Below are 25,525 nucleotides of genomic sequence, written 5' to 3'. Positions count from 1 at the left end.
TGAGCCAGAAGGCTTGGTCTGAGTCTGTTTGACTCTGCATATCCCAGCACAGCCAGAGCTGCTGTATCTGAAAGGGTCCTCATGTCTCAGGCCTTTTAAAACATCTGCACTCCAATACTGCATAGATAGGAGGAAGGTTTTAGTATTTTGCACGTCTTAATTAGAGAGGATATGCAGACAACCCTTGCTTTTTACTTGAATGAATAAGTAATTTTAAAAATACTGTTGATACAACAGGAAGCTTGGCTACAATGCATAAATTAAGCAAGAAAATAATATTTTTTCTTAAGGGGTCATAGGCTTTATAAGATGAAAGAGGTAACACAAAACACATGACCAGTTTCCCTTTATGCTACCCATAGAAAATTTCTTTCCTTTGAGGTCATTTGCACCTCACTTCCAATTTCCTGAAAAGCTCATTTGAAACACTCCTATATAGAAGCCTACATACGTTCTTCCAATTCTGATGTAGGGATCCGAGATCCGGAATGTCTCTTCTGGTCTGTGAGCCTTTATTGTAACATTGTGTGATTATTATCCTATTATTTCATCAGATTTCATCCTAATCACTAGATTTTCAGGACCTCATTATTCCTAAAACAAAGTTGTTTCAAGTTCAATTAATGGTTTGATTATCCTCCTAAACATCATCATGCTCTTTTTCCTCCCTGATATTTAGCCTCAAATATATTCTTAGAAAGAAGTCACAAAATTCCGGCTCTAGTTTTTGTCATGCAAATAATACTCACACTTTCAGCCTCCTGTCATTTCATGCTGATAGCTGGTTCCCATTCTAGTTTGTATTAGGCTTTCTGGGTTTGTCCCTGTGAAGGCCCACCAGTGACAAATCAGCAGTGATGTTGTTGTCTTACCTCTACTGTAAACAATCCCCCTAATTTATCCTAGTGATCAATTTGTTTCTTTGAGTGCCACATGACATGGTTAGTTACAGCTGTTTGTAGGCTATAACCATTTTAGGTCAACAGATATGGTCAGATTTTTCCTTCCTTTTTTCCTCCTATGTCTACTTGATAACCTATAGCTTTTCAGTTATAAAAGGCCTGGTTTTGATCCATGTACATAAATGTTTGCATTTTTAATACTCCAAGCCAAAAGGTGGTCCCAAGGGTTTCTTAGGTAGTATTTTGATCATCTTTTGTATTGACTAATATTACTTACTTTGTGATCAATCAATCAAGTCATTAATCCAGTTGTAGCTCTCATTTCCTAAATTAGATTGGGAATTTTCCTGAAGATAACCCACAAGATCTGTAACTTCTGCCTTTCCTTCAACCTAGTGTTCCATTTTCAACACAGGCTGTGATCAGTCCCCCGCCCTCCAGTTCCTCATGCATCTTAAAATTCCTGTGCTTATACCCCTCCTTCCCCCCTTAACTGGTTATTTCCCAGAGGGAACCTGTTATCACCAAAGTGTTTTCTTGACTCAGCTGTTCAGGCATAGTTCTGTGAGATGTTGTCCAGCTGGTACAGGGTGTCACAGCTGAGCATCCTCCAGTATCATTGGGAAGGAGAGCCCTTAGCATCTTTCAAAACATTGCTGATGTGGATTGTAAGGACTCCTCCTTAGCAGAATATCAAAGGTCGGCTCTTGCTTGCTATGTTGACCCTAAGGAATTTACTTTTTACAGTTTAATTGCATGGCTGTAGCCATAATGCAGTCACTATTTAGTACTTTTCTCAGTCCATCTTTGCCAAACATAGTACAGAGTCTCTCCTGACTTCATTTGAAGTGAAGATTTTCAAAGTGAAAAAAAAGCATTTGACATAACTTAAAAAATAGAAAACCCGCTTAAAAATATAGTATTATGCGTTTTTAAATTCCCTTACTCCTTCAGATTACTTTCTTTTATTTTAAATAGCAGATACTATATTAGGTAGACTGCCAGTTTCAGTAGTTTTAACAACTATTTTTACTAGATAGTTATACAAATTTGTATAGCATTTTGCTCCTCTGTTGAATATAGGGGAAAGAACTAGCATGGCAGCTTCTATCCTTTTAACATGTGTTATTGCATTTTCTTTGGTTTTGCATAATACTAGTGAAAGAAACATCTGTAGTATTCACCTTGCATACATTTTGGCAGGTGGAGTATCTCACCAGTGTGGCAGCAATGATATACAAAAGATCCATGTTTAAGCTTTCTTCTGTTTATCACTGGGTCAAAGGAGGCAGTAGTCTGTCACTGAAAAAAAAATACTGAATTTTTGGATAGCTGTAGAAGTTATGTTAAAAACGGAAAAAGGTTGTTTTTCTTTCGTAGAAGTTTTCCTTCCCTAATAAAATAGAAAAGTCTGTTCATGTGTTATTTAAAGTGTCTTCCAGGAAACACAACAGCAGTACTGGTTGAAAGAGAAAAGGATTGCTATCATTTAAAGGAAAGAAATGGAAAATCTTTAAGGTCATTTCTTTTCATGACAAAGAAACTTAAAAAGCATGGCAGACAGGATCTTCAAAGGTTTTAAAGTCCTGCCATCAGCTCCCAATTAATAGGAGTTAGATACCCAAATTAAGAGTTCAGTTCAAGTCTTGAAAGGTATTTGGGTGCTTAACCTCCTTTTACCTTTCACAACACTTCTAAGAATAAAATGGCAGTTTGATTGAAAACACTCTGATGCAGTACCTTCATGTCCAGCACCTGGATAATCTGTAGCACCCTCTGATAATTAGTGTAGTGGATACTTCTCTTGAAAGTTTGTTACTTGTGCAGAGTTGGTCGTGTTTATGAAAGCGTTTATCTTTGTGAAACAAAAATTTTGCTTGACAGTTTGTTTAATAAGGAAAAAATCAGAAGTACACTGAAAAAATAGCATTCGTGCTTGCAGAGACTGATAATTCCAGTGAATCTGCAAAACTCTAGAGTCTGCAGAGACTGATAATTCCAGTGAATCTGCAAAACTCTAGAGTCTGTATTGACTGAGGATGTGGATGAAATTGATTTCTTCGTAAAAGTTGTACAGGTACTGCTCTACACCTTGACTTTACTTGTCTGTGATTGAGCATTTGCCTGTGCAGGACAAGACTCCAGCCAGATAACTGATGTTACTATCAATGTAAAAAAACTAGACACCATCTATAATATGCAAAATATGTTGCCTATCATAGATATTCTCTGAACTGTAGCTTCTCTCAAAGTTGCCAAGCATCCACCTAAAGGAGGATCCTCTAAGAGCTATGCAGTGGAGTCAGAACCACCTGTGCTTTTTTTTTTTTTTTTTTTTGTAGTGCTCTCACTGATAGCAGTGCCTGGGGCATACACAGTGGAAGTGGCATTGCCCTGTGTTAACATGGAAATGCTGTTTGTTTACAGTCTTGAGTCACTGAATCCTTCCTGTCAAGCTGAAAGCTTTCATTATAATGCAGGCACTTACCATCTCCACAGCCTGCTCTTGAGTGGCATCAAAACATAAGCTGGAATTTGTCATTATTATTGTCATATGCCTCAGAGTTCATGAATGGGCCGTGGAACCCAAAGCCTTGGGCGCTGAGTGGCATGTTTGGTCTTTTGGAGGAACAATTCTGCCTCTGGTCCAACATTTGCATCTCTGAGATAGTTGTCACAGCTGCTCCCAGTAATGTTGACTGTCATGTTTTTAGTGCAAAAGCACTTCATCTGAATAGCTAGGCAGTGGTTACACTCCACATTTTACAGATATTCTCTTTGTTCTGTATCAGTCTGGCCCTTCTTCAGAGTTGGTGCTGAGAGCCCGTGGATTTGGGATGGGACGTGGATGAGACAGAGAAGACACATTTGCTTTCCTGCATTTATGTCCAACTTGGGGCCCTTGGTCACTCTAAAGGGCAGCCCCTGCTGCCCTGCTGTCAGCCCGGCTCACAGTGCCAGGACTGTCCGCAGGCTTCTTGCTTCTGCCACTGCAGAAGGGCAGCTGCTGAGCAGGAGGAAATGAGTCTCAGCAGGCACAAATCTATTGCCTGTGTTTTCATTCTTTCCATTTCCTTCAAATGGAAAACAATCTGAACAGTTTCTGAGGATGAGTGGTATAAATCTGTCTGCTGCTATTTATACTATGCTCGTCACTGCAAGTGTCTAAATGCTTAAAGTATATATTTGCTGCCTAACCTGAGGTGGTCTTCAAGCCACTTGGGCTGTCACGAGCAGGCCATGCATAAGACCAAGAGCAAAGAAGAGTCCTAGGGGATGTTCAGGTCTCATTCTTCCTCTTGCTTGGGTTGGGGAGGTTCACTCTTAAGCTAAAGGCTCCTGGGGTATTGGTAGGGTGGCAAATATGGACCTCTCTGCTTGACACGGTGTTGAATGGTGACCCAGAGGAGTGACTTGCATCAGTGCAATAAACATCTGCCATATTATCCATTAACACTGAAAGGAAACATTTTGTGTTCCGATCCGCACAGACAGCACTCGGAGTGTTCTGCTTGTTTGGGTGGGTAGACACCAGTGGATGTCTTTTGAATAAGGTCATAAAAATGGATGTGTCTGTTCTGGGTAGTTATTTTCATAAATAACTTCCCCTTGTTTTTATTTGAATAGTAAGATACCCCTTTTCTGTCTGATCTCTTTCAAACATTCACTTCCACCATGCCTGCCTACGTGTTATTCTTTATTCCCATAATCTACATCGACATTCAAACAATATTAAAACCACTGATTCATTTAAATACTTTTTTAACTGTTGTTGTTAGTAATTTTTGTATTGACCGAATTTTTCATTGGTAATATTGTTGGCAGCAGTCCATGTCTGCCTGGCTGGAGGCCAGTTTAAGCTAGGCAGGATGAGCTCTATTGTTCAGCAGACTTGGATTTTGTTAAACTCCCTAACAGAAATATGTGTCAGGAGATTTGCAGCTATAAATTGGATCATGTTGGTGAGGTTGGGAACTCGCTCAGTGCGAAATTGAACATTTTGCCATGCCTGTTGCTAAATGTGTTTGTGCATGTTTCCTCCGTGGGTTTCAAAAAATAAAAGGAAAAAAAAATGTATGAGAAAAGCTAGACCTGTTGAGCTCTTTCTTTACGTTATACAGCTGGTTCTTTCTTTGATGTTGAGTGGTTGAAAAATGCAGCAATGCTTGGTTTTGTGCACTGAAATGCTAAAAGCAAGTGTGTTTTCCCTTTTCTCTCTGTGTGTTACAGGCAGTCAGATGCCACCGCAGCCTCCTGGCAGCCAGTCAGAATCCAGCTCCCACCCTGCCTTGAGCCAGTCACCAATGCCACAGGATCGAGGTTTGTTAGGTGTTGGGGCTTTTTCAGTTGGTGCCAAATGCAGCCTTAATTTTAAGTTGCACATTGGCAATGTGAGATTTCCTGGAATTCCTTTTCTTTTCCCAGGGAAAATAATGACAGTCATCATTGTAAAAAGCTGGGGGGGGTTTCTGTCTCAGGGGAAAGTGCAACTGGATAGCAGGTTTTACCAAACTATAATCGAAAATAAGGTTTTCTCGAAATACAGTGAATGCCCAGGGTATAAAGGCAGTTTCTGTAAATACTTGAGTCATGTCCTGGAGAATACAGCTCTTTGTTGTCTATCTTGGAATTAAGATGTAGAGAAGGAGTGCTAACTAGGAACAGTTTTGCTACTGTTCTTAAAATTGTCATCTCTAATATCTTTGCATGGACACAATAATCCTCTAGCCAGTTCTAGGATAAAATATCTTTAAATATAAAGGGAAATCAAATATTTAGGTTAAATGGTTCAATCATTTGGAAATCTCTCCATGGAAAACCTTGCAGTCAGGAGCACTGTTCTAAAAGGGTGCTCCCTACCGCGTGCTCACAAAAATAAGCAGAGCATTTTCAAATTAAATTTACCTTTTATAAACTTTAAACCCTTTTTCCTTTTACCTCCTTTCTCCCTAGCTCATGGAATACAGTTGTCACAGCTTTGTTGCGTGGCCATACGTGCGATCAACTGCTGTAAATCGGGCATCCTGTCCATGCAGTGGTTAACATGTGCCAGTGACAGGCTTGCAAAACAGACACATGATAACTGTGATAAACATGGAGTTATTTATGAAATGCCCCTCCTAAAATGTCTTGCTTCCAGAAATATCCCAAGTAGCACCATATGGGGATACCATAAATACTAGAAGTTTTCTCACAGTGAAACAAGTTGAACTCACAGAATGACAAATTTCTGGGATAGCATCCAGGAGGAGCTAAGAGGACTCACAAAGAAGAGCAGAGAATCTTAATTTTTGCTGTTTTTCTGGGTTGAATGTCCCCTCCTCCTGGAATGCTGATTAATGAGAACATGAAATACAGAATTCCTTGCTGGTTTGTTCTGTTTCCTTTTCAGTCCTTCTTTATACTCAGTTGTTAATGCAGGGACATATTTTCCCATTAAAAAAAATCAGAATAGCATACATGTTTGGTGAAAAAAGAATGCCCTCAGTACCCAACACAAATACAAGATGCTTTGTGGGATAGAAATGTCACGAGGCAGCAAGAATGGATCAGATGAAGGCTTTGAAACCCAAACATCTCAGAAAGATGTGTGCATTTCCTGGCACAAATGGGTCTTGGCATAAAATGTTACAGTGCCCAGTAATAATTATCTCTGCAGGGTATGTTCCTCACCTGGCTTTGGGGGACAAGTTAGGCAGGTCTGACAGAACTGGAAAAGTCAAACCTCTCTGTTCTGCTGTAGAACAAAACTGGGGTACAATGTATGATCAGGAGAGGCAGACAGGTATTCAGAAGTAAAGCAGAACACAGGTGCCATAATTGGGAAGTCAAACAAGTACATAACAGTGAGAGAAGTAAAATTTAGAGATTAATTTAGTTTGTTTTTCATCTACATAGTGAGAATTGTGGGTATGTTCTTAGAGAAAATATGTTTAGGAATGTTGCAGGTTTTGAACACTTCATATACAAAATCTGGTGTAATAGGCATGATCCTTGTGACCCAGCTTATACATGAAGTCCATTTGTTTCATGCAGGAGATTCAAAATTTGTAACTAGCTAGGTCCTATTGATTTTGCAGAGCATGTTCCCCAAAGCTTCTCGAAAGTCTGTGCTGTATGCGCATAAACATGTGTGCATTCCCTTTTGTGCCCTGTCATTGATTAGAGGCTCCTTTGAAATGGAAAACTTCACCTTTTAAAAAGGCTGTTACATTAGTTGATTCCTTTGCTTGCTTGAACTGGTTTCCACAGAACTTGAAGAAAGGAAGGAGGGGGAATGATGGGGACTCAAAGGGAAGGTGCTTGTCATTTACTGATAAAAACCTGAGCAGAAAATCGTTGCTGCTAAGGACACCTGATCCTTGGGCATCTGTTACAGTAATTTAAACTCTCGACTTACTGATACACTTTTTCCAAAAAAAGAGAAAAAAAATTAAAGGAAAATGAAAACAAAAACCCTAGGGGCACTCCATAGGATAAGGTAATGTTGTTTGTTTCCACACTTTGTATAGCATTTCTTTCCTTGTTTTGAGAGAGAATTGGGTGAACAAAAGAGTGCTAATCATTGCTTGAGCAGCATCCTCTGGCTCTCAATACTTGAAAAAAATGCTATTTACTAGCTAACATGAAGATTGACCAATGGGTGGAGTCTTAGCCTGTAGCACTTCGGGATACTAAAGCACTACCTTGAGCCATTAAGTTTACACTTACTTATTTTATTGTTAAAGTGCTTGATTATATTTTACTGTGCTTTCCATGGTTACTCGGCACCCTTGTGGGATTTTTATGTTTGCCTACCTAAGACTCTACATTCCCTGTCTCACAATGCAGCATGAAACAATGACAACATTTTTACATGTACATTCTGTGTGTGATAGTAGGGGAGTAGTAATGTACATACACAGTAATAGGAGTTTCTTGGGGGATTGGATTTTTTTTGTGCTCCTCAGGTTTCTTTTTATATAGCTTATTTAATACTTTTTGTAATAAGCATTAAAATGTTTACTTCTAAAAAATATTTTTTAAATTTTTCATGTCCTGTTCAAACTGTAGAACATTTGGACCTGCTCAGTGTAAATGTAGCCTGCTATTCTAAGCACTTCTGTTCTTGTCCCACAACCGGTAACTGGCCCCTGTTGTTCAATGCCCAATCCATGAAATGGTTTTAGTTCTGCCAACACACAATGGCTACCTAAGAAACAAGAAATTGCATTTATTTTATGTACATAACCTATTTCTTAGCTCACGTGACTTGGAAAGCAGTGGGACTTGAAGTCAAGTCCCATACACCTTAAAGAACTGCTGGAGCCAGACAGCTGTGAAGACAGATTGGTGTCAGAAGTCTCTTGGAGAAGCAAGAGTATGTTTAACTACTGCTGAATCCTAACAATTACTTTACATGGGGCTACCGTAATGACAGTGTAGTCACAACTAATTGAGGTAGTGGTCAAAACTTGCTTCATTTCTGGGAGGGAGGAGGATGCACGTCTTGCTCTCCATTTCTAACAGACCTACTCCGGACTTTCCTTTATATGATCAAAAGTAGGGGTTCCGTATTTTGTGTTTATTGAAATCAAGGCTCTTCATAAACTTTCTTTGCATCAGCCCCAGAGGTAGGGCAGCTGTCATAATCATTCAGCAAATACTTGAGGTACACAGCCACTTGAGTTCCCTATGTTCAGCTGTATCTATTTATTTGTTTGGGTTTTGGAAGATGTAGTTTGAGGATGTCCTTAGTAGCCAGAACTGCTCAACAAGTTTGAAGTTATTTCTAGGGATCAAATAGAAGCCCAACACATCCCAGTTGACCCTCTAAATTAGTTTCCTGAAGCTGCAGCCTGAAAAAGAAACCTTTGTCCTGGCCATTAGCTTATAGTCCCATTCTTACTTTTGTAAACTAACAGAGATTTCTGTCTGCTTATATGAACACTCACCTGTGCAAGCACTGTTAGGAGAATATTTGTCATAATAATGTTGAAATAGGCACTTTTACCCCTGCAGGAATGAATGGTTCCTTATGTAATTCTGAAAAAGCTTAGAAAACTTACGTGCTTTTATATAGTATTTCCATGCTTATGCAGTTGGGTATGTAGATGTCAGGTTTCAGTCTTACATTAAAATAGTGAATTGGGAGCTCCTGAAAACCATTGAATTTAATGAAAACAGTTAATGACTTCACATTATTACTCTAGCAAGCACTCTCATAATGGGGATACTTAAAGAAGCCTTATTTATTAGTGCAAATGTATATGGGTCAGAATTAATTTTTAAAAAATCTTTAATTGTTTTCCCCTTATAATTTTCACAGCGGTACATAGTTAAATATTCATGATAATGCTGATGATATGCTAAAGGTCTGAAATAGATCTGGAGTCTCAAAATCAACACAGGTTATTTAACCCTTTTCATCTAATGCACCACTGGGGACTTGCAGAGTGAAATCCCAGAGCACTGGAATAATTAGAAGATAGTAATGAGGATTTAATTAGTCCTTGAGATATGCTGAAATAGGACCACTGAGAACTTTTCTTTTTGGACATGGATTGCAAGCAGAATTGATGCTGTTGCAGCTGCTGTGATGTGCTGGAAAATGTATTCCATTGCTGGAGGCAGTTTCATGGCAGCATTCTGTGCCTGTCAGATCTATGTGGACAGTGCCTGGAGTAATCACCTCCAAAATTGTTGAATAGAAGTTGCCGCCTTCTCGATCACCTTCTCCTAGTACTTTTTTTTTTTCTTTTTTATGTCATTCTTTCTGTTCTACCTTTATTTCGTTACGTTGTTGACATTCAGCTTTTGAGGAGTGTTGTGCAGTTGTGTGCTCTGTTAAAAACATATCACAGTCAGGGACAAGGAGTAAGAAACTGTGGGCTCTTAAGAGTACAGGTGTTACACTAAGCAAAATTTGGATCTTTTTGACACTGCTGCTTGTAAGGTTTATCCTCAGATCTTGTCCTTATTTAGTATTAGATCTTCACAGAAGCGATATTTATCAGTAGCTCCAATGTAGTAAATTTAAATAGCTTTTTTGGCAGTCAAGATGTTATCCAGTAAGAGGTTGTAACAGATGGGATGTGATCAGGCATTTTGATGTTCTCTTTGTGCTTCCCTACAAACACTAAGTAGCAACTGAATTCCTGTAACTAAAATTCCCTAATTTACCCATTAGATTTCATACAGGTATTTTTCTCCCCTTTAACTGTTTTCTGGGCATGCTTATTTGTACACAGTCATTACATAAATTCCACTGTCATGCATTTTCTTCTAACAAAATATAAATGTTTTTACTTGTGTGGAAGACACAGAATACCAATCAGGTGTTTTGCACCTACAATTCCTGATCAGATTTATGGCTTAATACTGACATTTGATGGTGGAGATTCATTTCCCCAAAATCTATTTTCTTCTTAAAAAGGGAAACCAGAAGAAAGAAAATAGATCAAAGAATTCTTATTGCAACAAGATTGATACTGTAGTTTGCTTTTAGATCTTAAAAAGACTTTTTCCCTGAGAATACATTTTTTACTCTCATTTGGGGATTTGGGATCTATTCAGAGCACTGAGGAGCTAGAGAATAAAATGATTCTTGTCATTAACATTCTTCTGCTTGCCATGTTAAGGATGACACCACTTAAGGTTAAATCAGACTTGGTAATAAGTTTACTTGATGTAGACTGAAGTGTTTCAGGCTCTTAAAGAAAGATGCTTGAGACATGCATAGAGTGCAAAGCCACAGGTATGTTTGAGTGCCTCTTCTGCACACAGTGTTCTCCAAGTAGGTCAGTGCAGGGGAGCTGAGCTCTGTCTGGTATGCAGGAGCACTCTGCCAGGCTGGGTGGAAATCATGCCCAGAAAACTGGGGTTAGAGGAACTGTGCCCTCAACAAACAGAAAAAGTGCATCACGTAAGGAGGAAAAGCAGGTTTTAGTTGAAACTGTCACACTAGCTCTGTAAAGCGTCCCTTTTTTATCTCAAGGCATGTGATGAAGTAGGAACATGATGCCAAGGGGTACACGGAGCAGGTCTATATGTGAAGGCAGAGCCATGCAGTAGAGCCAAGCACTAAGCTTTATTGGTGATTCAGAAAGCCACATTACTTTCTCAACTTAGTGAGTGCTAAATTTATTGACAGTTTTTAAAAAAGATGGGGGGTTCATTCGTTTTTACCTCTGTATTTTTAATTGGATTGTAAAAGTGGAAGTGCACTGAAATGTGTGATAAGCAGGTTTTTTAAATGTGTGCATGCTATTTTTCTTTGCTATTTTGATTAGCAATGCACAGCAAAAAAGCTTACAATATGTCTACTTTGATTAGTAATCAACATCACTGGGAAGAAAAGTTCCTTTTTTCCTCTCTGAGCTGTGGAGTGCATAGTTTTGTGTCTGTTTGTCTCTCAAGCGTTTCAGGAAAACCTGCTTTTCTTGCCCAAAAGTATTAGAAATTATGTTACTCTGCCAAAATAGGTTAATTCTTAAAGAAGTCGATCGCCATTTCAGGATGCTGGTTCCAGACTGTACTTGGATTTCAGACATACACCAGCCAGTCTCAGCTTTAGGTTGATCTGATTACTTGTGGCCTATGCTAAATACACAGCAGGCCGTCTGCAAGAAGAATCAAAGGACAAAAGGGTATGATTTACATATGATAAGCCATGCTGGGAGACAGCAAAACTGCAGAAGTAGGATGTGAAGTAAGTAATAATATCTGTACAATCAAAACCCAGAGTCAGTTATCAACAAATAAATTTTGTATAACAGCAGCTGGTCATTGCACTCTTCTTGCTGATGTTAGACTTGGAGATGAATCTTTATTTCATTTTTTAAACTAAATTGGGGATTCTCTTTTTGAGATTAGGGAGCAGAATTGACTTTTTCTGAGAGAGTTTATATAGTTGCCAGCAGAGAGACTTCTCAATAGAAAAGTTTCCACTGACTTCATTAGGCAGCCATCAAATTCCCTGCCTCTGGGCTCAGGGAGCAAGATAAGCTACAGCAGTTACTGAAGAAGAACTTGACAGAGTGAGTCAATGTTGCTGTCACATGCTTGATGTGAAGTTACTGGGTATGATCCCTGTCCCTGGGAGAGCTTCCCATCATGGCCTATAAACTGGGAACTGCCTGTGGTCTGCCTGTTCAACAGCACCATGGTTGTCAGGACGCTCAGTGCCTAAGTTAACCTTTTTGTGAAGCTCCTGTAAAGATAAACAATCTCTGATCTAAGACCCTTTATGTCTTTTAAAATTAATATACAGGACAGTGAATTGAAGTCTATATCATGTATATATTAATAGCTAACACTGGATAGTTCCTACCATCCCAAAGGATCCCAAAAGAATAAACACTCATCAGGGAACAGCTGCAAATCAAGGAAAGGAAAAAATCAGTCAAATCATAAATCATGGTAAAAATAAGACTGAGGCAAAGGCATTTTGGGACCAAGGACAACACACTGATTTTGTGTTTTTGAAAGAAGCAATATAATTTATTTTACATGTGTGCAACAGAAGACATATCACGTATATTTTAGTCTTGTCCACAAAGTATATAATAGCGATATTCAATATATTTACTTCATGAAAAGGAAGATCTGAGTTGATTCAGAACCTTTGAACAGCAGTCTCTGGGGAGGGTAAAATTTTCAAACCTGAAATTTAGACCATTAAGCCTGCAGGTTTTGCACATTACACATTGTAAAATGCCATTTCTTCCTTGCTCTCCTCCACGATTTTCCTAAGTGTGCACGTTATTAGGGAAACGTAGACAAATGTTGGTTGTGCAAAGCAGACAGACTCCTCAGGTTTTTCATGTTGCTGCTGAGATTAATTCCAGCAGCCCAAGCTACCTACTGAAATTCAGGATTCCCTTCAGGGGCAGCTGGGAGAGCAGGGTGGGCGCTTTTGTACTTCAAGTCACCGTCAACCTGATTTTTCAAGCACCATAGTAAAAGCATCTTGTATAAGGTATATTACAGTAACAAATTATGTGTAAAATGGCGAATGAGCAATGTATTTTTTGTTTAGGCTATGCGTGAACATCTCCATAAATGTCTTTCCTTCTTTGTCCTCAGTATAGCACTTAAAATTTGCATCAGAGGGCATTATGCAAGGTTTGCATTAGGAAGGGCTGGATATTTCTTCCCCAGCTACCATCTGGGTAATCTGTCTGATCCTTCCCCAGATTCTAATTTATCAATGATAGATTATATGAATTTCAAGGCTAGGCAGTAGCAGAGGGAGGTTTAGGGGTGGGAAAAATTTAAACATTATTGCATGCTATACATAGACTGGGTTTTGTAATATCAGAGAGAGAAGCAGAGGAGATTCAGCCAGTTAACCTAATAGCACAGCTGGTAAAACACTAGGGGGTCTGGGTTAAAACCTTAGCTAGGTCATTAGTTTCCATCTTCCCCAAAGCTATTCACATTGTGAAGAGAAGCAGTCAGACAAATAAACAGTGAGGAGACTGTAAGATAGATATTAAAGCATAATAAGAAAATAATTTTAAAGAAAAATAAAACCAGTCCAGCACTTTTTCTTAAACAGAACATCGGTCTTTTTGTGGAAACAAGAAATACTGCAATGATCTTTGCAGGAAATACTAATTTTGCTATGGTGCTGTTTTCCTTTACTGCTTTTTCCCATAAGTAAAGAAACATTCTTTGTTGAATGGATGTGAAGAAATGTGGTGGTTGGACTGTAGGTATTAGCAGATGCCATTGTGAAAATAAGTTGTCCAGATACCAAAGGGAAATCATGTCACTGTTACTCTAGACTAGAGAAGTTCAGATGGTTTTAGTGGTGCTGTGATGGACTTGGAGAAGCTGGCAAGGTTTATGTGGGTTTTTATGTGGGCTGGAAAAAAAGAGCTCAGTGTAGAAACTTGATTACATTTTTTCATGGTTAATGGAGAAACATTAGAAGAACTTCTAATTAGAAGAAGAGCAGCTCATTAGAAGAAGAAGAGTTCTCAGAAGAACTGAGAGAGTGAATGTCTGAGGAAGGAAAGTTTGCCAAAAACTGTATCGTGGATGTGCAAGTATTTGCTCTTTTTTCTCAAAGAACTTTCTCCTAAAAACATTTTGGAACTTTTTTTTTTTTTTTAATAGAATGTGATTGGAGAAAGAAATAAGAAATGTTAAATACCATTTTTAGCTTTTACAAAATATTATGTCCAAAGATATTGTAGGCAGTTGTAATGCAGGTATTTTATTTATTTATTATTTATTTTGTCTGCCTATTAACTGGACAGGAATATTGAGAATTAGTATTTGCATTGTCTAAATGAGATTGACACTGCAAGCTCAGCCACTCATGCTCACCAATCCATCGCTCTGTGGTGTGTATTTCCAAGTTACATGCTCTGTGTATGTCAAACATAGGTCTAGCTGGACATATGTTAAAAAGGTTGCTTTCTGGAAAATGAAAATATTATCTGAGGTATCTCAAATGTAAAGAAATCTTGTGTCTGCTTGCTCTTGATATCAGGTTTTTATGCCACATGATTTCACTTGATTTACTTAGTTTATTTTCTGATACATGGGTCAAACCTTCACCAGTTTCTTAATTGCTGTCATTTGTTTAGACCTATATAACATTTTTGTCTGCTTAGATTTTTTTCCAGTGCCTAAATCTCTCTCACTGTGTCCTTTTCAGTGTTTATTTTAAGTAGCACCTTAGGGGTAAGTACCAGGCCATTCTTTGCCAGTGACAGTAAGTAGTTTATGGCCAGGTAGAGCTGGCCCCCATAAGCAATGGTGCAACAGTATTTTCTTAGCTCCTGCCATCTGTAAGCCACACATCTCCAGGTTTGACCACACCATGTGAAGTGTTTGTTCAAGTACCATCTGCAGACAATCTGGTTGCATATTTAGGGTTCTGGTGTCACAGGCTTACATGAGAATAACCAACTCTTTCAATTACTAAAGCACTTAATGTCTGAGTTGTGTTCTGTTGGCTATTTCCTTGCAGTGCTCTGAGGTGCTGACTATGGACATGTTTAGCTTGGCAAAAACCCAGACGTGGTTCACCAGTCCAAAGCCTTTGAGCTGTCCTTGCCATCTGAAACGGGCGGGCTAGGCAGAGTTTCAGTGGGACTGTGATGTTCCTCAGCATCCTGCCATGCTAGCAGGGTGCCAAATCACACAATAATGCTTTTCATTTGTTTAGCTTTACCCTGACATGTCTATCTCAGTGTTGTTTGTCCACAGATGAGCTAGATTTGGGAGTCACTGCTTTAGATCCGTCGTAGTTCTGTTGTATACTCTGGTGAAAATCCTGAGAGAGTGGATACAACACAAACTGCTAAACATGTCCATAGTGCTCTTTTTTCTCAAGGTTACTGACCAGTGCCTTGTTAAAATACCAAGCATTGGAAATTTCTGTTTCTCCCCGTACACAAGTTTTTCCTTTAGAGGTAGTGGAAAATATCTCTCCACATACTTTATTTTTTTGAGCTGATTCATGAGTACATGATTTTATGTTGTTTTTCCCTAATTAGTTGATCATCAGTGTATGGATCCAATCTCTTTCTACTTTTCTTATTCCATGATTTTCAGACTAATAAGCCTGTCTAGCTAGTAATAGCCCTTGCTTCTCTGCCCTTGAACAAAGGGAGCTTCCTTGTTCCTTACTTAGAAAGGTTCCTGAGTTGTTTTGGTTGCAAGCTCTGTCACTAAGCATGCCCCTCTAGGAAGAGCTGCAGCCCAGTGTACTTTTTTCTTAGGAAAGTTGATTTTTACAGTATACTGTTGCACATTGTACCTTTCCTCATTTCTTATTTATCAGATGCATAGGTTAATGATGATCTGCTATCACTGTAAACTCCAAGCTTTATTTAGCTTATAATGAGTGTTGTAAGTGTTGCACATGTTTTCAGGTTTAATTCATTCATGAAAATGGATGGACTACTCCTGGCTAAATCAAAAGACTTCTCATTGACCGTGGTTAAAGTTGTGCCAGTAGACAGTTGCTGTCCATCAACTGATATGCAATAACCTGTTCCTTTGCAGTCACTTCCTTTTTGTTTGAGCTTTTACTTTTCTTTATTCCATATTCAAGCAAAGATTTTAAAATATCAAAAGGTTTTTCCATATTCAAGCAAAGATTTTAAAATATCACAAGAATCCATCTGATGTTTTACAGCAGCACCCAGCACGCTGAGTGGATGTTTTTCACGGGTAGTGCTAGGTGATAGTATTCAAGAAACAGATAGTTTTGGATTGGTCAATGTACAGATGTAAGTTAGACAACCTTAGTGCACAATTTCATGAAGCTTTAGTCATTTACTGTTGTATATCTGTTTTGTGTATACATATGCCTGAGGGAAGGAAAAGGTTTTAAATTATTTTAAAAAGTCTCATAGGTGGTATTAGCTAAATTATGTGTATTACCAGGTGTTAGTGCTCTTTAGAACAATAGAGGCTTCATTTTTGTCTTTTCCTTCATCAAAGAAGCAGAAACACTTTTGTCACAAGCATTGCTTGGTTTATTTTTTCTCTGTATTTTGCTAAAAAAAAAGAAGAAAAATAAAATGCTACCTGACCATTTTTAAACACTCTATGTATGTTGAATTTGAACATGCAAACATATTTTATTATTGTTACAGTGTGATAACTGTTAATAGTATGCTACTCTTCCACTGAGAACAACAACAACAACAACAACAAAACAAAACAAAAACAAAAAAAAAAAAAAACAAAAAAAAAAAAAAAAAAACCAGCAAAGATGACTCTGCAATGTTAAAATGGTTTTTAATACAGTCATTCTTCACGTATGTAAATGTAGTATAAAAGCTAACTCAAAAGGAAGAGAATGCTTCTGGCAGGGTCACTTTATTCAGCTACTTCTGAAATAGCTTAGTTTGCCAAAACCCACTCAAGTGTTTTTTCAATAAGTAATCTTTTGTTGTGATGGCAAATAAAGCATCACCTCTACCTCTTTTTATCATTAATATTAAGGGAAGGGAGTAGATTTGTTCACTGATGAGTGTGTTGCCACTGCAATTTTAAAGGCTTAATTGACAGCTATTTCCTAGCAGTTTAAAGACAAAACAACCCACCTTGTTGTCACAGGGGTTGACATGTCAGATGCAGTCTGGCTGTTGAATCACTTCACTACCATTACTCTAGTGCACCTCTAATGTAATCCTACTTCCATTCTTTACAGAAGAAAACTTTATCTTAAATCTAATTTTCTGGAAAGAAAATTTATTTCTTTTTGTATCGGCTATAAAATGAAGTTGAACACTAGGGAAAATGTGTGTAAATAAGGAAAAATGAATGTATGCCAGCTGCTCCCTTTCATTTCTGATAAGATTTTTAGAATTGATGTTTTTTTCTTTATGATGCATGAATGTTAATGTATTGACCAGGAACCCTTTTCTCTGTAAGACATCCGAGCTTTCTGCAAATACTTAAAACACTTCAAACTCATACACTGATCTCTGGATGTTGACTGGGCTCTCAAGGAGGTTGATGAGGATAGGTTCCTCTATGTTGTAATGGAATCCAGATTACAGTAAGAACTGTTCTTTGCTACTCCACATCTCATCCATAGCTGAAAGGACTCCTCTGCCCCCTGGAAGGAAATCTGAGCATGCCCTGTTTTAACATCATGCTTCAGTGTACCATACAGACAGTAGCAGAATATAGTATAGCATAGATATTCTTCCTGAATTTCAGGATTCCTTTTCCTTAATTCTTTATCTTAATATCTTCCTTCAAGAGAAAATAGCAAAGCCAGCCTTGATTTGAGAGGAATCCTACACCCTCTGAGATTATGAAACTCATGCCTCACATCAAAAGCAGTTTAATAGTGTTCCTTTTTTGTTGTGTTAATCAACATCTTTATTAAACTAAGGCTAGAGCATGAGTTTGAGTAGTTTCACACAGTTATCTCTGCTCTTGAGTTTCTGGCATGCCCGCGGCTTGGTTTTGGCCAATGTTCCCTGAGCCACAGCCCAGAGCATGGATAAGGCAGGACAAGGAACTGTGCCCAGAAGTCATACAGATAAGAGTACCAGGACTGAGTGGGAAGGTTTATCTGGATGGACACAAGTGTCCCACTCTCTTCCTGGCATGTTTTATTTATAACTGTACACATAGCTATACATCCATTCCACAGCATCCAAAATGAATGAGGAGGAGTTTACTGAAGAAGAGGTCATTTGAGTAGAAACACTTACTTTTTGAATATTAGTCTGGTCCCTTTAGAAGCCTTTTTGACAACAGCAGGGCTGGTTAAAACTGATAATCTCCATGTTTTTCATTAGACATTAGTCCATGTTCTCCATTAGCTTCAACAACCAGCAGGCCCTCTGCATCACTACTAGAAATTACTACACCAGTAGCTGTTCAGTATATCACCCTTCCTTGTGCTGTTAAGAAAAGTACTGCTTGCAATAATAACGGGGCTGAAAAACCTTAATCACTAGAGCAATGTTTGGAAAGTTACCTCATATGGATTAAAAGCTGAACAGAAAAAACCCTCACTTCTATTCTAGACACAGGAGTAACTTTACTGTCTTTATAACAAAAATCTTAGTGTGACCAGTACAAATTTTTTCATTCAAATGGATCCCACAAGAGTGATATATATGGTGTGTGTCAGGAGCATGGGCTTTAATTTTGTACAGACGTGATTGTATTAGGTTTCTAAATTACTTACAGCACTGTTAGCAGAAGACATAGGCCTTCTAATAAGAGCTGTGCCCAGACTGGAACTGTTTTAAAAATCAAGGGGTCTGTTTCAAAATAAAGCTAAATGAAGAAGGTCATGCAAGTTTCCCTTTGCAGAAGAATGGAGTTTTCCAACCAGTACAGACCAGTTTCCAAGCTGCCATTTTACACTCAGTTTTTTGCTGTGTCATGTGTCAATGTCCGCTCTGCCTCCAGAGCAAGTGCCAGACTCTGACTTTGCAGTTCAGGTGTGATCAAGTTCCTTGTCTTGGGGCTTGCACAAAGATCAGGAAAAATTGATGCATATTCTGCCAAGTTGCAGTTGGAGTTTTAGCACAATATAGATTGAGCTGTTCACAGCACGAAAGAACTGTGCCCAAGGGGTACAAAGTCATCTCATCTCCTGGTTTTTCTCCTTACAACCTGCACCTCAGTGTTTTCAGTTATGAGTCTGATCGCGTGTCTGGATATGGCTCAGAAAAAATTACCTCTCCATTAATCAGGCATTGAGTGTCCGGGGGCAGGGAGAGGGTGATGTTTGGTGCTAACCAGTGGGAGGACACCCCGGCCCCATGGGAGAGTCATCCTTTTGTGCTGCACCCCGGGGCTCCCTCCTCACCCAGCACAGTAGCAGCACAGCCAGAGCTGGGCTGTGGTATGTGCAGGTTTTGCCTTGCAAGGAAATGGAAAGATGAAATTTAATATGCGAGCAGAAAGGAAAGAAAGCGGATTTCCTCCAGAAATAAAAAAACAACTAAATTTTGCCAGCACATCCTCCTCAACATTCAAAGCAGCACTGAAACCTTTCAGGGTATAAAACACCAGAAAACCAGCATCCCTACATAGACATTTCACGGGCAGGATTGCAGGATTTTTCCCAGTTCAAGAAAACTTTAAAACCCCACCTCAAAACCCTCTTCTTCCTTCATTTAATAGGCTTAGTTCTGTTCCTTCATGTGCAGCTTCTAAATTTGATACTGTTTCGCTAGGTGTCATGCTGTCACTTTTGAACCTTAAATTAAATTTGGATTCATTAATACATTTACAAAAGGGAAAAAGGAGAGAATGCAATGGAATGTGCAGGGGAAAGACTAGAAGAAGGACCTAGAGAACAAATACATAACAAAACAACTGTTATTTCTGGCTGGTATGACTAGTGTTCACACAGAGGTAAATTTTAGCTCTGGTGAGTTTGTTGAGTAGAGGAGTATTTACAGTGGGTTTCTATATGCTGAAGTGAGGCATTTTGGTAGTGACGTATAATTTTGAAGATGTCATACTCCCACCATAAGTCATCAGGCAAATTCCCTAGTACTGCTAATTAACTAATGCATATAATTGCCTTTATTTTTTTTTCACTGAAAGTTGTTTTAATTTTAAAATTGACACCCATTTCTAAATAAGCAGGACTGCCCCGTCTTCATTTACAAGTAAAGGCTTTCAAACCTTATGTGCAGGTTTTGGTAGTTGAAACATCATTGCTGACTTGGAGATCTGTGTGGTTTTCTTTGTATGAACAACAGCAGTTTTCTGGGTATTCTTAGTGTGAAATAACTAAAGAGGGTTGGATTATTTTAATGCCAAAGATATTTTAGAAATAAAGAACAGTTACCTGAATATTAATTTTTGTTTTGTTGCTTTTCTCCCTATAGGTTTTATGGCAGGCATACAGAGGAACCCCCAAATGTCACAGTATGGACCTCAACAAACTGGACCTTCCATGTCACCACACCCCTCACCTGGAGGTCAAGTGCATCCTGGAATTGGTAGCTTTCAGCAGAGTAATTCAAGTGGTACTTATGGGCCTCAGATGAGCCAGTATGGACCACAAGGTAAAATACATGCTGGTGATAGATACAATAATTTATGTATATTTTTTACAATATATGTATGTATCATGTATGTGAGTATGTATGTTAAAAACAACAGAAACGCACGCACAACACTCTGCATAAAAAAAAATCCTAAACAAATAAAGCTGTATCCAAAGGTGGAGCTGCACCTTGTGGAAGAAGCTGTTTCTGTTATTAGCACCTTTTTCTGTGTAAAAATAGTGACCTTCAATTAGGCAAGGAAATTAAGAATCTGTGGCATTGCTGGGTCTATTGTTTAGAAGCCCAAGCATGTCATCTCTGTGATGAGGCTGCATTTGAGCAAGCATGGAATAAGGGTCACAACACCGCTCCCAAAATAGGACTTCTTTTCTTGGATAAAATCCCAAGGCCAGCCTGAAATTGCGTGGTGACTTTGAGGGTAAAGTCTTCTAACAAGCATAATAATACAGTGGCTACTGTGGAAATAGAATATTGAGCTCTAATGCTTATGGTTTGTGAATCTTAACTAACTATTCAGACTGAGAGAGACAGTTCCTTTTATTTTGCTTGTTTGGCAGAATTGGTGGGGGAGTGAACCAAAATAGAATACACAGTTTCTGCCCCTGGACAGCCTTGAACTTGTCTACTGTTTTGCCTTTAGTAGATAACCTTTAGAACGTATGAGTCTGTTTAGGGGTTTAATGAAGTTGAAGTCAAGCCATGGAATATACAAGGGTCAGTATTTTCTTTAGAGGAACATAAAGAAGCCTTTCTATTTCAGCACTTCTACTGTTGCTTTCTTACTTAAAAGCCTCAGAAAGGACTTGAGGCAGCAGTGGGAATTTCTGTAGGGATCAGTGACTCTCCCATGCTAGCAAGGATGGTTATTTTAGTCTCCCGAGTTTCTGAGAACTAGTTCTGATGTTTGTTTGCAAGAAGCCTTGCTCTTCTGTGCAATGCTCCTTTCTGTTTCATCTCTGGGCAGCGTTTGGTTTAGTGTTCTGAGCACAGGGCTACTAGCCAAGATTTCCCAGTTTCTTATTTTGGCTCTGCCTTTTACATCATCTTTCAGCATAGGGAAGGAGATTAATTTCTCTGCTTTGCTTTCCTTAACTATAAAATGGGACTAGTAATGCCTTATAGCCATGTGTGAAGATTAATTACCTAACTCCAGTTGACTGGTGCTTTCCTTTTATTTGGAAAGCATTTTGTGGCCATAAAATGCTGTCCAAGTGCTTATTTTTATCTGCACAGTGAGCAACTAGCTTAACTGGTAAAAAATCCAGTGGATTTATGATGTGCTATCCTGACTTCCAGCTGTACTGCTGCTGCTGAGATTCCAAACCATGGGAATAGTGGTGTCAAGTGCAGTAAAACATTAGCTATCCACACTGATTGAATGGAAAGGTTTTTGTACTAAATCAATGCATTTAAGTAACACGCCAAATGCTACTTTCTTTTTTTGCTTGAGTTCAGCAGTTCTTTTCCTCCCTCTGCAGATGAAAGTGCCTATGTAATGATTTTATGGGTCATGGTCAAGAAGAAACTCCTATTAAAAAGTGAACTTGAGGGACAGGAAGAAAATGAGCATCATTGTCATTAACAGACCATTTCAGAAGGGTTTGGTGAATAGTGTGATGGATGAAAACCATGTTCTTCTGCCAGTGCTTGGGAAGTACCAATGATTCTGTGCACTGGTCATCATAAAATAAGGGCCTTGCAGACTGTCAGCTCTATAGGTAACAATTAGACCAGAAGAATAGTACATTTTCACCAGGTTGATCTAACCACCAGGAATGAAGATAGTGATATTTCCAAGTTATGTGTTTACCTGGACTTCATGTTTTAAAAGCATTTTTTCATTTTAAATGAAAGTAATTCATAATTGCAATTCTTAACATACCCTATTATACAGCATAATCATATGCCAGCAATGATGAATATATAATAATGTTATCCCATTTGCCTTTTTCTGCCAAAATAGCAAATATATTGAAAATTGCGTGGGTTGAAACCAAGTTCTTAAATTATTAAACTAAAGTAATGCTCACGGATTTGATTTGCTTTCCATGTTTTGTTCACATAGGCCTTCTTCCAGAATATTGTTAAGCTTAGGCTGGGTTTGTCAGGACTACTTGTATTTTCATATATGCATCAAAGCATTCTAGACACTAAGCTTTTGATCCAGCTTTGAATACTGGATTTCACTGTGTGCTGTCCTGAAAACAATTGCTCAAGGCTAGTATCCTCTGTGCAGTTGAATTGCTCACCATAATAAAGACTACACCATTAAGTTTGGACTGGAAGTATTAGCCCTCAGTTCATGAGAGCAGAATGATCCATTTCATGCCTATGGTTGATTTATTTGATTTTCATGTGTTTACATGACACTTAGAACTATAATAAGAGCAGAATATATTTTTCCCAGGAAGCAGTTCTGTACTGGGTCCTAGTCCAATTTTGTGAAACCATTTCCTACAAAAATAATAAATGGCTTTGGCTCCACACTTCTGTGTGTCTGCAATACAACACAGGAGCATACAGTACAGAAGATTAATTTTAATTTTTTATTAAATCCCAGCATTTTCCTGTCCCCAAGAATTAAATTAATAAAAAAAAAAAAAAAAAAAAAAAACAAAAAAAAAAAAAAAAAAAAAAAAAAACAAAAAAAAAAAAAAAACAGAGCGAGGATAGAAGTTGTTACTGAAAGAATCTCTTCAGTTTGTATTTGGGCAACATCTAGCTCAGGGGCTAATGAAGCTCTGGTCTATGACCTGAGCATCAGACTGCTGCCACAGCAAAATGTCCCTTAAATGCACTCTGGAGAGCAGTCAGATGCCATAGTGGGTTGGATCTTTTAAGACTGGGGCAGAGAAAAGCTTCCTGTGAATCAGTAAAATGCCTCAGAAATGCATCCTGTCTTCCTAACCTTTCCTACTCAATTCAGCAGTAAAGCTGTTCTGTTGGGGTATGACAAAGAGGGAAATCGGGACTGAATTTGTTTGAACTGCAACCCCAGAGCTTCACTGTAAGTTAAACCCCCTTTTGCTTGTGATAAAGTAGTATGAATTGAGTATTTGTGCTTTTAATGTTGGATTAATTTCACAAAGGCACTTTGCTGTCTAGTTCCCACTGATTTTAATCCTAAATTTTAATTAAAATGGTAGCGTCTTAAGAATGAGATGCCCTGTGTATCCTGAGAGTGTGTACCTCTGAATCCAGACCCATGTATGCAAGAGTCTGTGGAGCTAAGACTTAAATATCAACTATATCTTACTGAAGTCCCCTAGGTAAAATAGTTTAGAGGAATTCAGAACAACACATTTAAATTGTCTAGAAGAATAGCTTGATGGTTAAGTGCACATGTAAAAAATTCTAGAACTATTCCAAGATGCTCTTTTTAATATGGTGAATCTGATCTATGTCTCTAAAGCAGAGAGCAAAGCTAACAGCTAGTTCTCAAATCTCCCTCTTTTTAGTTTGCTTAGAAATGGCAAGATCTCAGAGCACTTTGTTCAGCAAACCTGAACAAAGTGGACCCGAGTTTCAGCAGTAAGTATGAACATCTGTCTTTGGCAGGTTGTTAGTCAGCTTTTTTATACTTTTATCTTCATTACACTTTTTTTTTTTCCTCTTGATTCCTGTTACAGCATTGTTTTTTCTCATGCATTAGAGATGTTGTCTCTCTTGGTACAATTCTACTCTGCCAAGGGGGAGTTGGAATCAAAAATCCCTCAGATACGGAGGGGAGGAGTTGTTCAGTAGTACTGTGCAGCCGCTGTTGCCAGGCTTGTACCCACTTGAAAAGTGTGGGCTCTTGAACTTGGCTGCCTGACACGTCCAGCTGATGTGGGCTGGCCTAGCATCTGCTGCATTCATTGTGTTTAATGCTGCATCCATCTGTTTTCTGTCAAAGCCACTGCCAACAAATTACTAATCTATTAGAGAAACATGGAAATAAGATTACACTCCTCATTCCTGGCAATTCCTCTTGTATTTTGTTTGGCTTTTATTTTGCCTTTTTTTTTCTTTTTTTTTTTTCTTCTTTTTTTGTTGTTGTTGTTGTTGTTGTCTGGGAAAGGTATAAGAATAGCTAGTACTTGAGGTATTAAGGAAATGCTTAGGGAAAGAAAAAGATGGAAAGAAACACTGAAACTTGTTTTCCTTACTAAAAAGATATAACTTCCCTGTGCATCTTGTATCCCTGAAGATGAATGATTAGGAGCTATTTTAACTGAGCCACATATTTTTATGGAGAAGATTCCACTGTTTTTTCTTTGTTGTGTGTATGCTGGAAAAGCCAAAGCACATAAGATTGCATTTTTTGTCCCAATTCAAAATAGCATCAAAACAGCAGCAGTGTTATATAGCATTGGTGTTTGCTCCTCCACACATGCTGCTGAATGTACTTTGTAGACCCTAAATGACAAAACAAATTGGCTTTATGTAAATTGTATTGACAGTAGCTCCCAGTGATTGTGGATATCAGATCTGCTAGTCTAGGGAGAGAATTTGCTTCACTTTGGGAAGCGGTGTTACTAATGGCATGTACATAAGATGTGCTAACTGCTGTGCATAATCTTTGAGTGCACATATACACCATCCTGCTGTATTACATTTTTTTGGTATAAAGCAACTGGAAACCCGGAGCAACATCCAAGTTGTGTGCTGTTGCCTGTAACACATAGCAGAGCAGTGTGAAACTAGTCAACCCTTCAGTCTGTAGTGACTTTTGCTGGATCAGATGCATGGCTTGAGCTGGTCTCAGCAGCTAAAACTCTGGCTGGGGGTGATGGCTCACTGAACAGAGAATAGTCAGCTGCCAGCAGCCAATCCTAGAAGAGGAGAAGTGACAGGGCAGTCTTAAGACAGCATAAAGCTGAATCTGGAGCCTTTCATATCTGCTGAACCACATACTGGGGATCCTTCTGTGAGGACCCCCAGGCAGAAACTTGGATTTTAAAGCAGAAGAGGATGGTTGCTTCATTTCCTTGGGAAGCGTAGGTTTCATAAGTTTTCACTAAGGAGATCTTGTAGTAGAGTGAGTCAGTTACAGACTGAAGAGAAGATTAGCAAAAGCACAGCAGCAGGAGCATATGAATTAATTATGTGTGCATTCAAATGATGGATGAATAT

At 38.6% G+C, this 25,525-nt stretch overlaps 1 protein-coding gene across 3 annotated transcripts in view; it reads left to right on the top strand.

Moving 5' to 3' along the window:
- Positions 1–25,525, top strand: part of ARID1B (AT-rich interaction domain 1B) — a 325,304-nt gene that overhangs the window by 238,523 nt on the left and 61,256 nt on the right. For all 3 annotated transcript variants that reach the window (XM_053972619.1, XM_053972618.1, XM_053972621.1), the window contains exons 6-7: positions 5,133–5,222; positions 20,228–20,407. In XM_053972619.1, the coding sequence (XP_053828594.1) occupies positions 5,133–5,222; positions 20,228–20,407 (270 nt within the window). The remainder of the gene's footprint in view (positions 1–5,132; positions 5,223–20,227; positions 20,408–25,525) is intronic.

The sequence above is a fragment of the Vidua macroura genome, chromosome 3, assembly GCF_024509145.1.
Source record: "Vidua macroura isolate BioBank_ID:100142 chromosome 3, ASM2450914v1, whole genome shotgun sequence".
In the NCBI taxonomy this organism is placed as follows: domain Eukaryota; kingdom Metazoa; phylum Chordata; class Aves; order Passeriformes; family Viduidae; genus Vidua; species Vidua macroura.
Note: the sequence above shows the minus strand (reverse complement) of the source record. Positions and strands in the feature narration are given on the sequence as shown.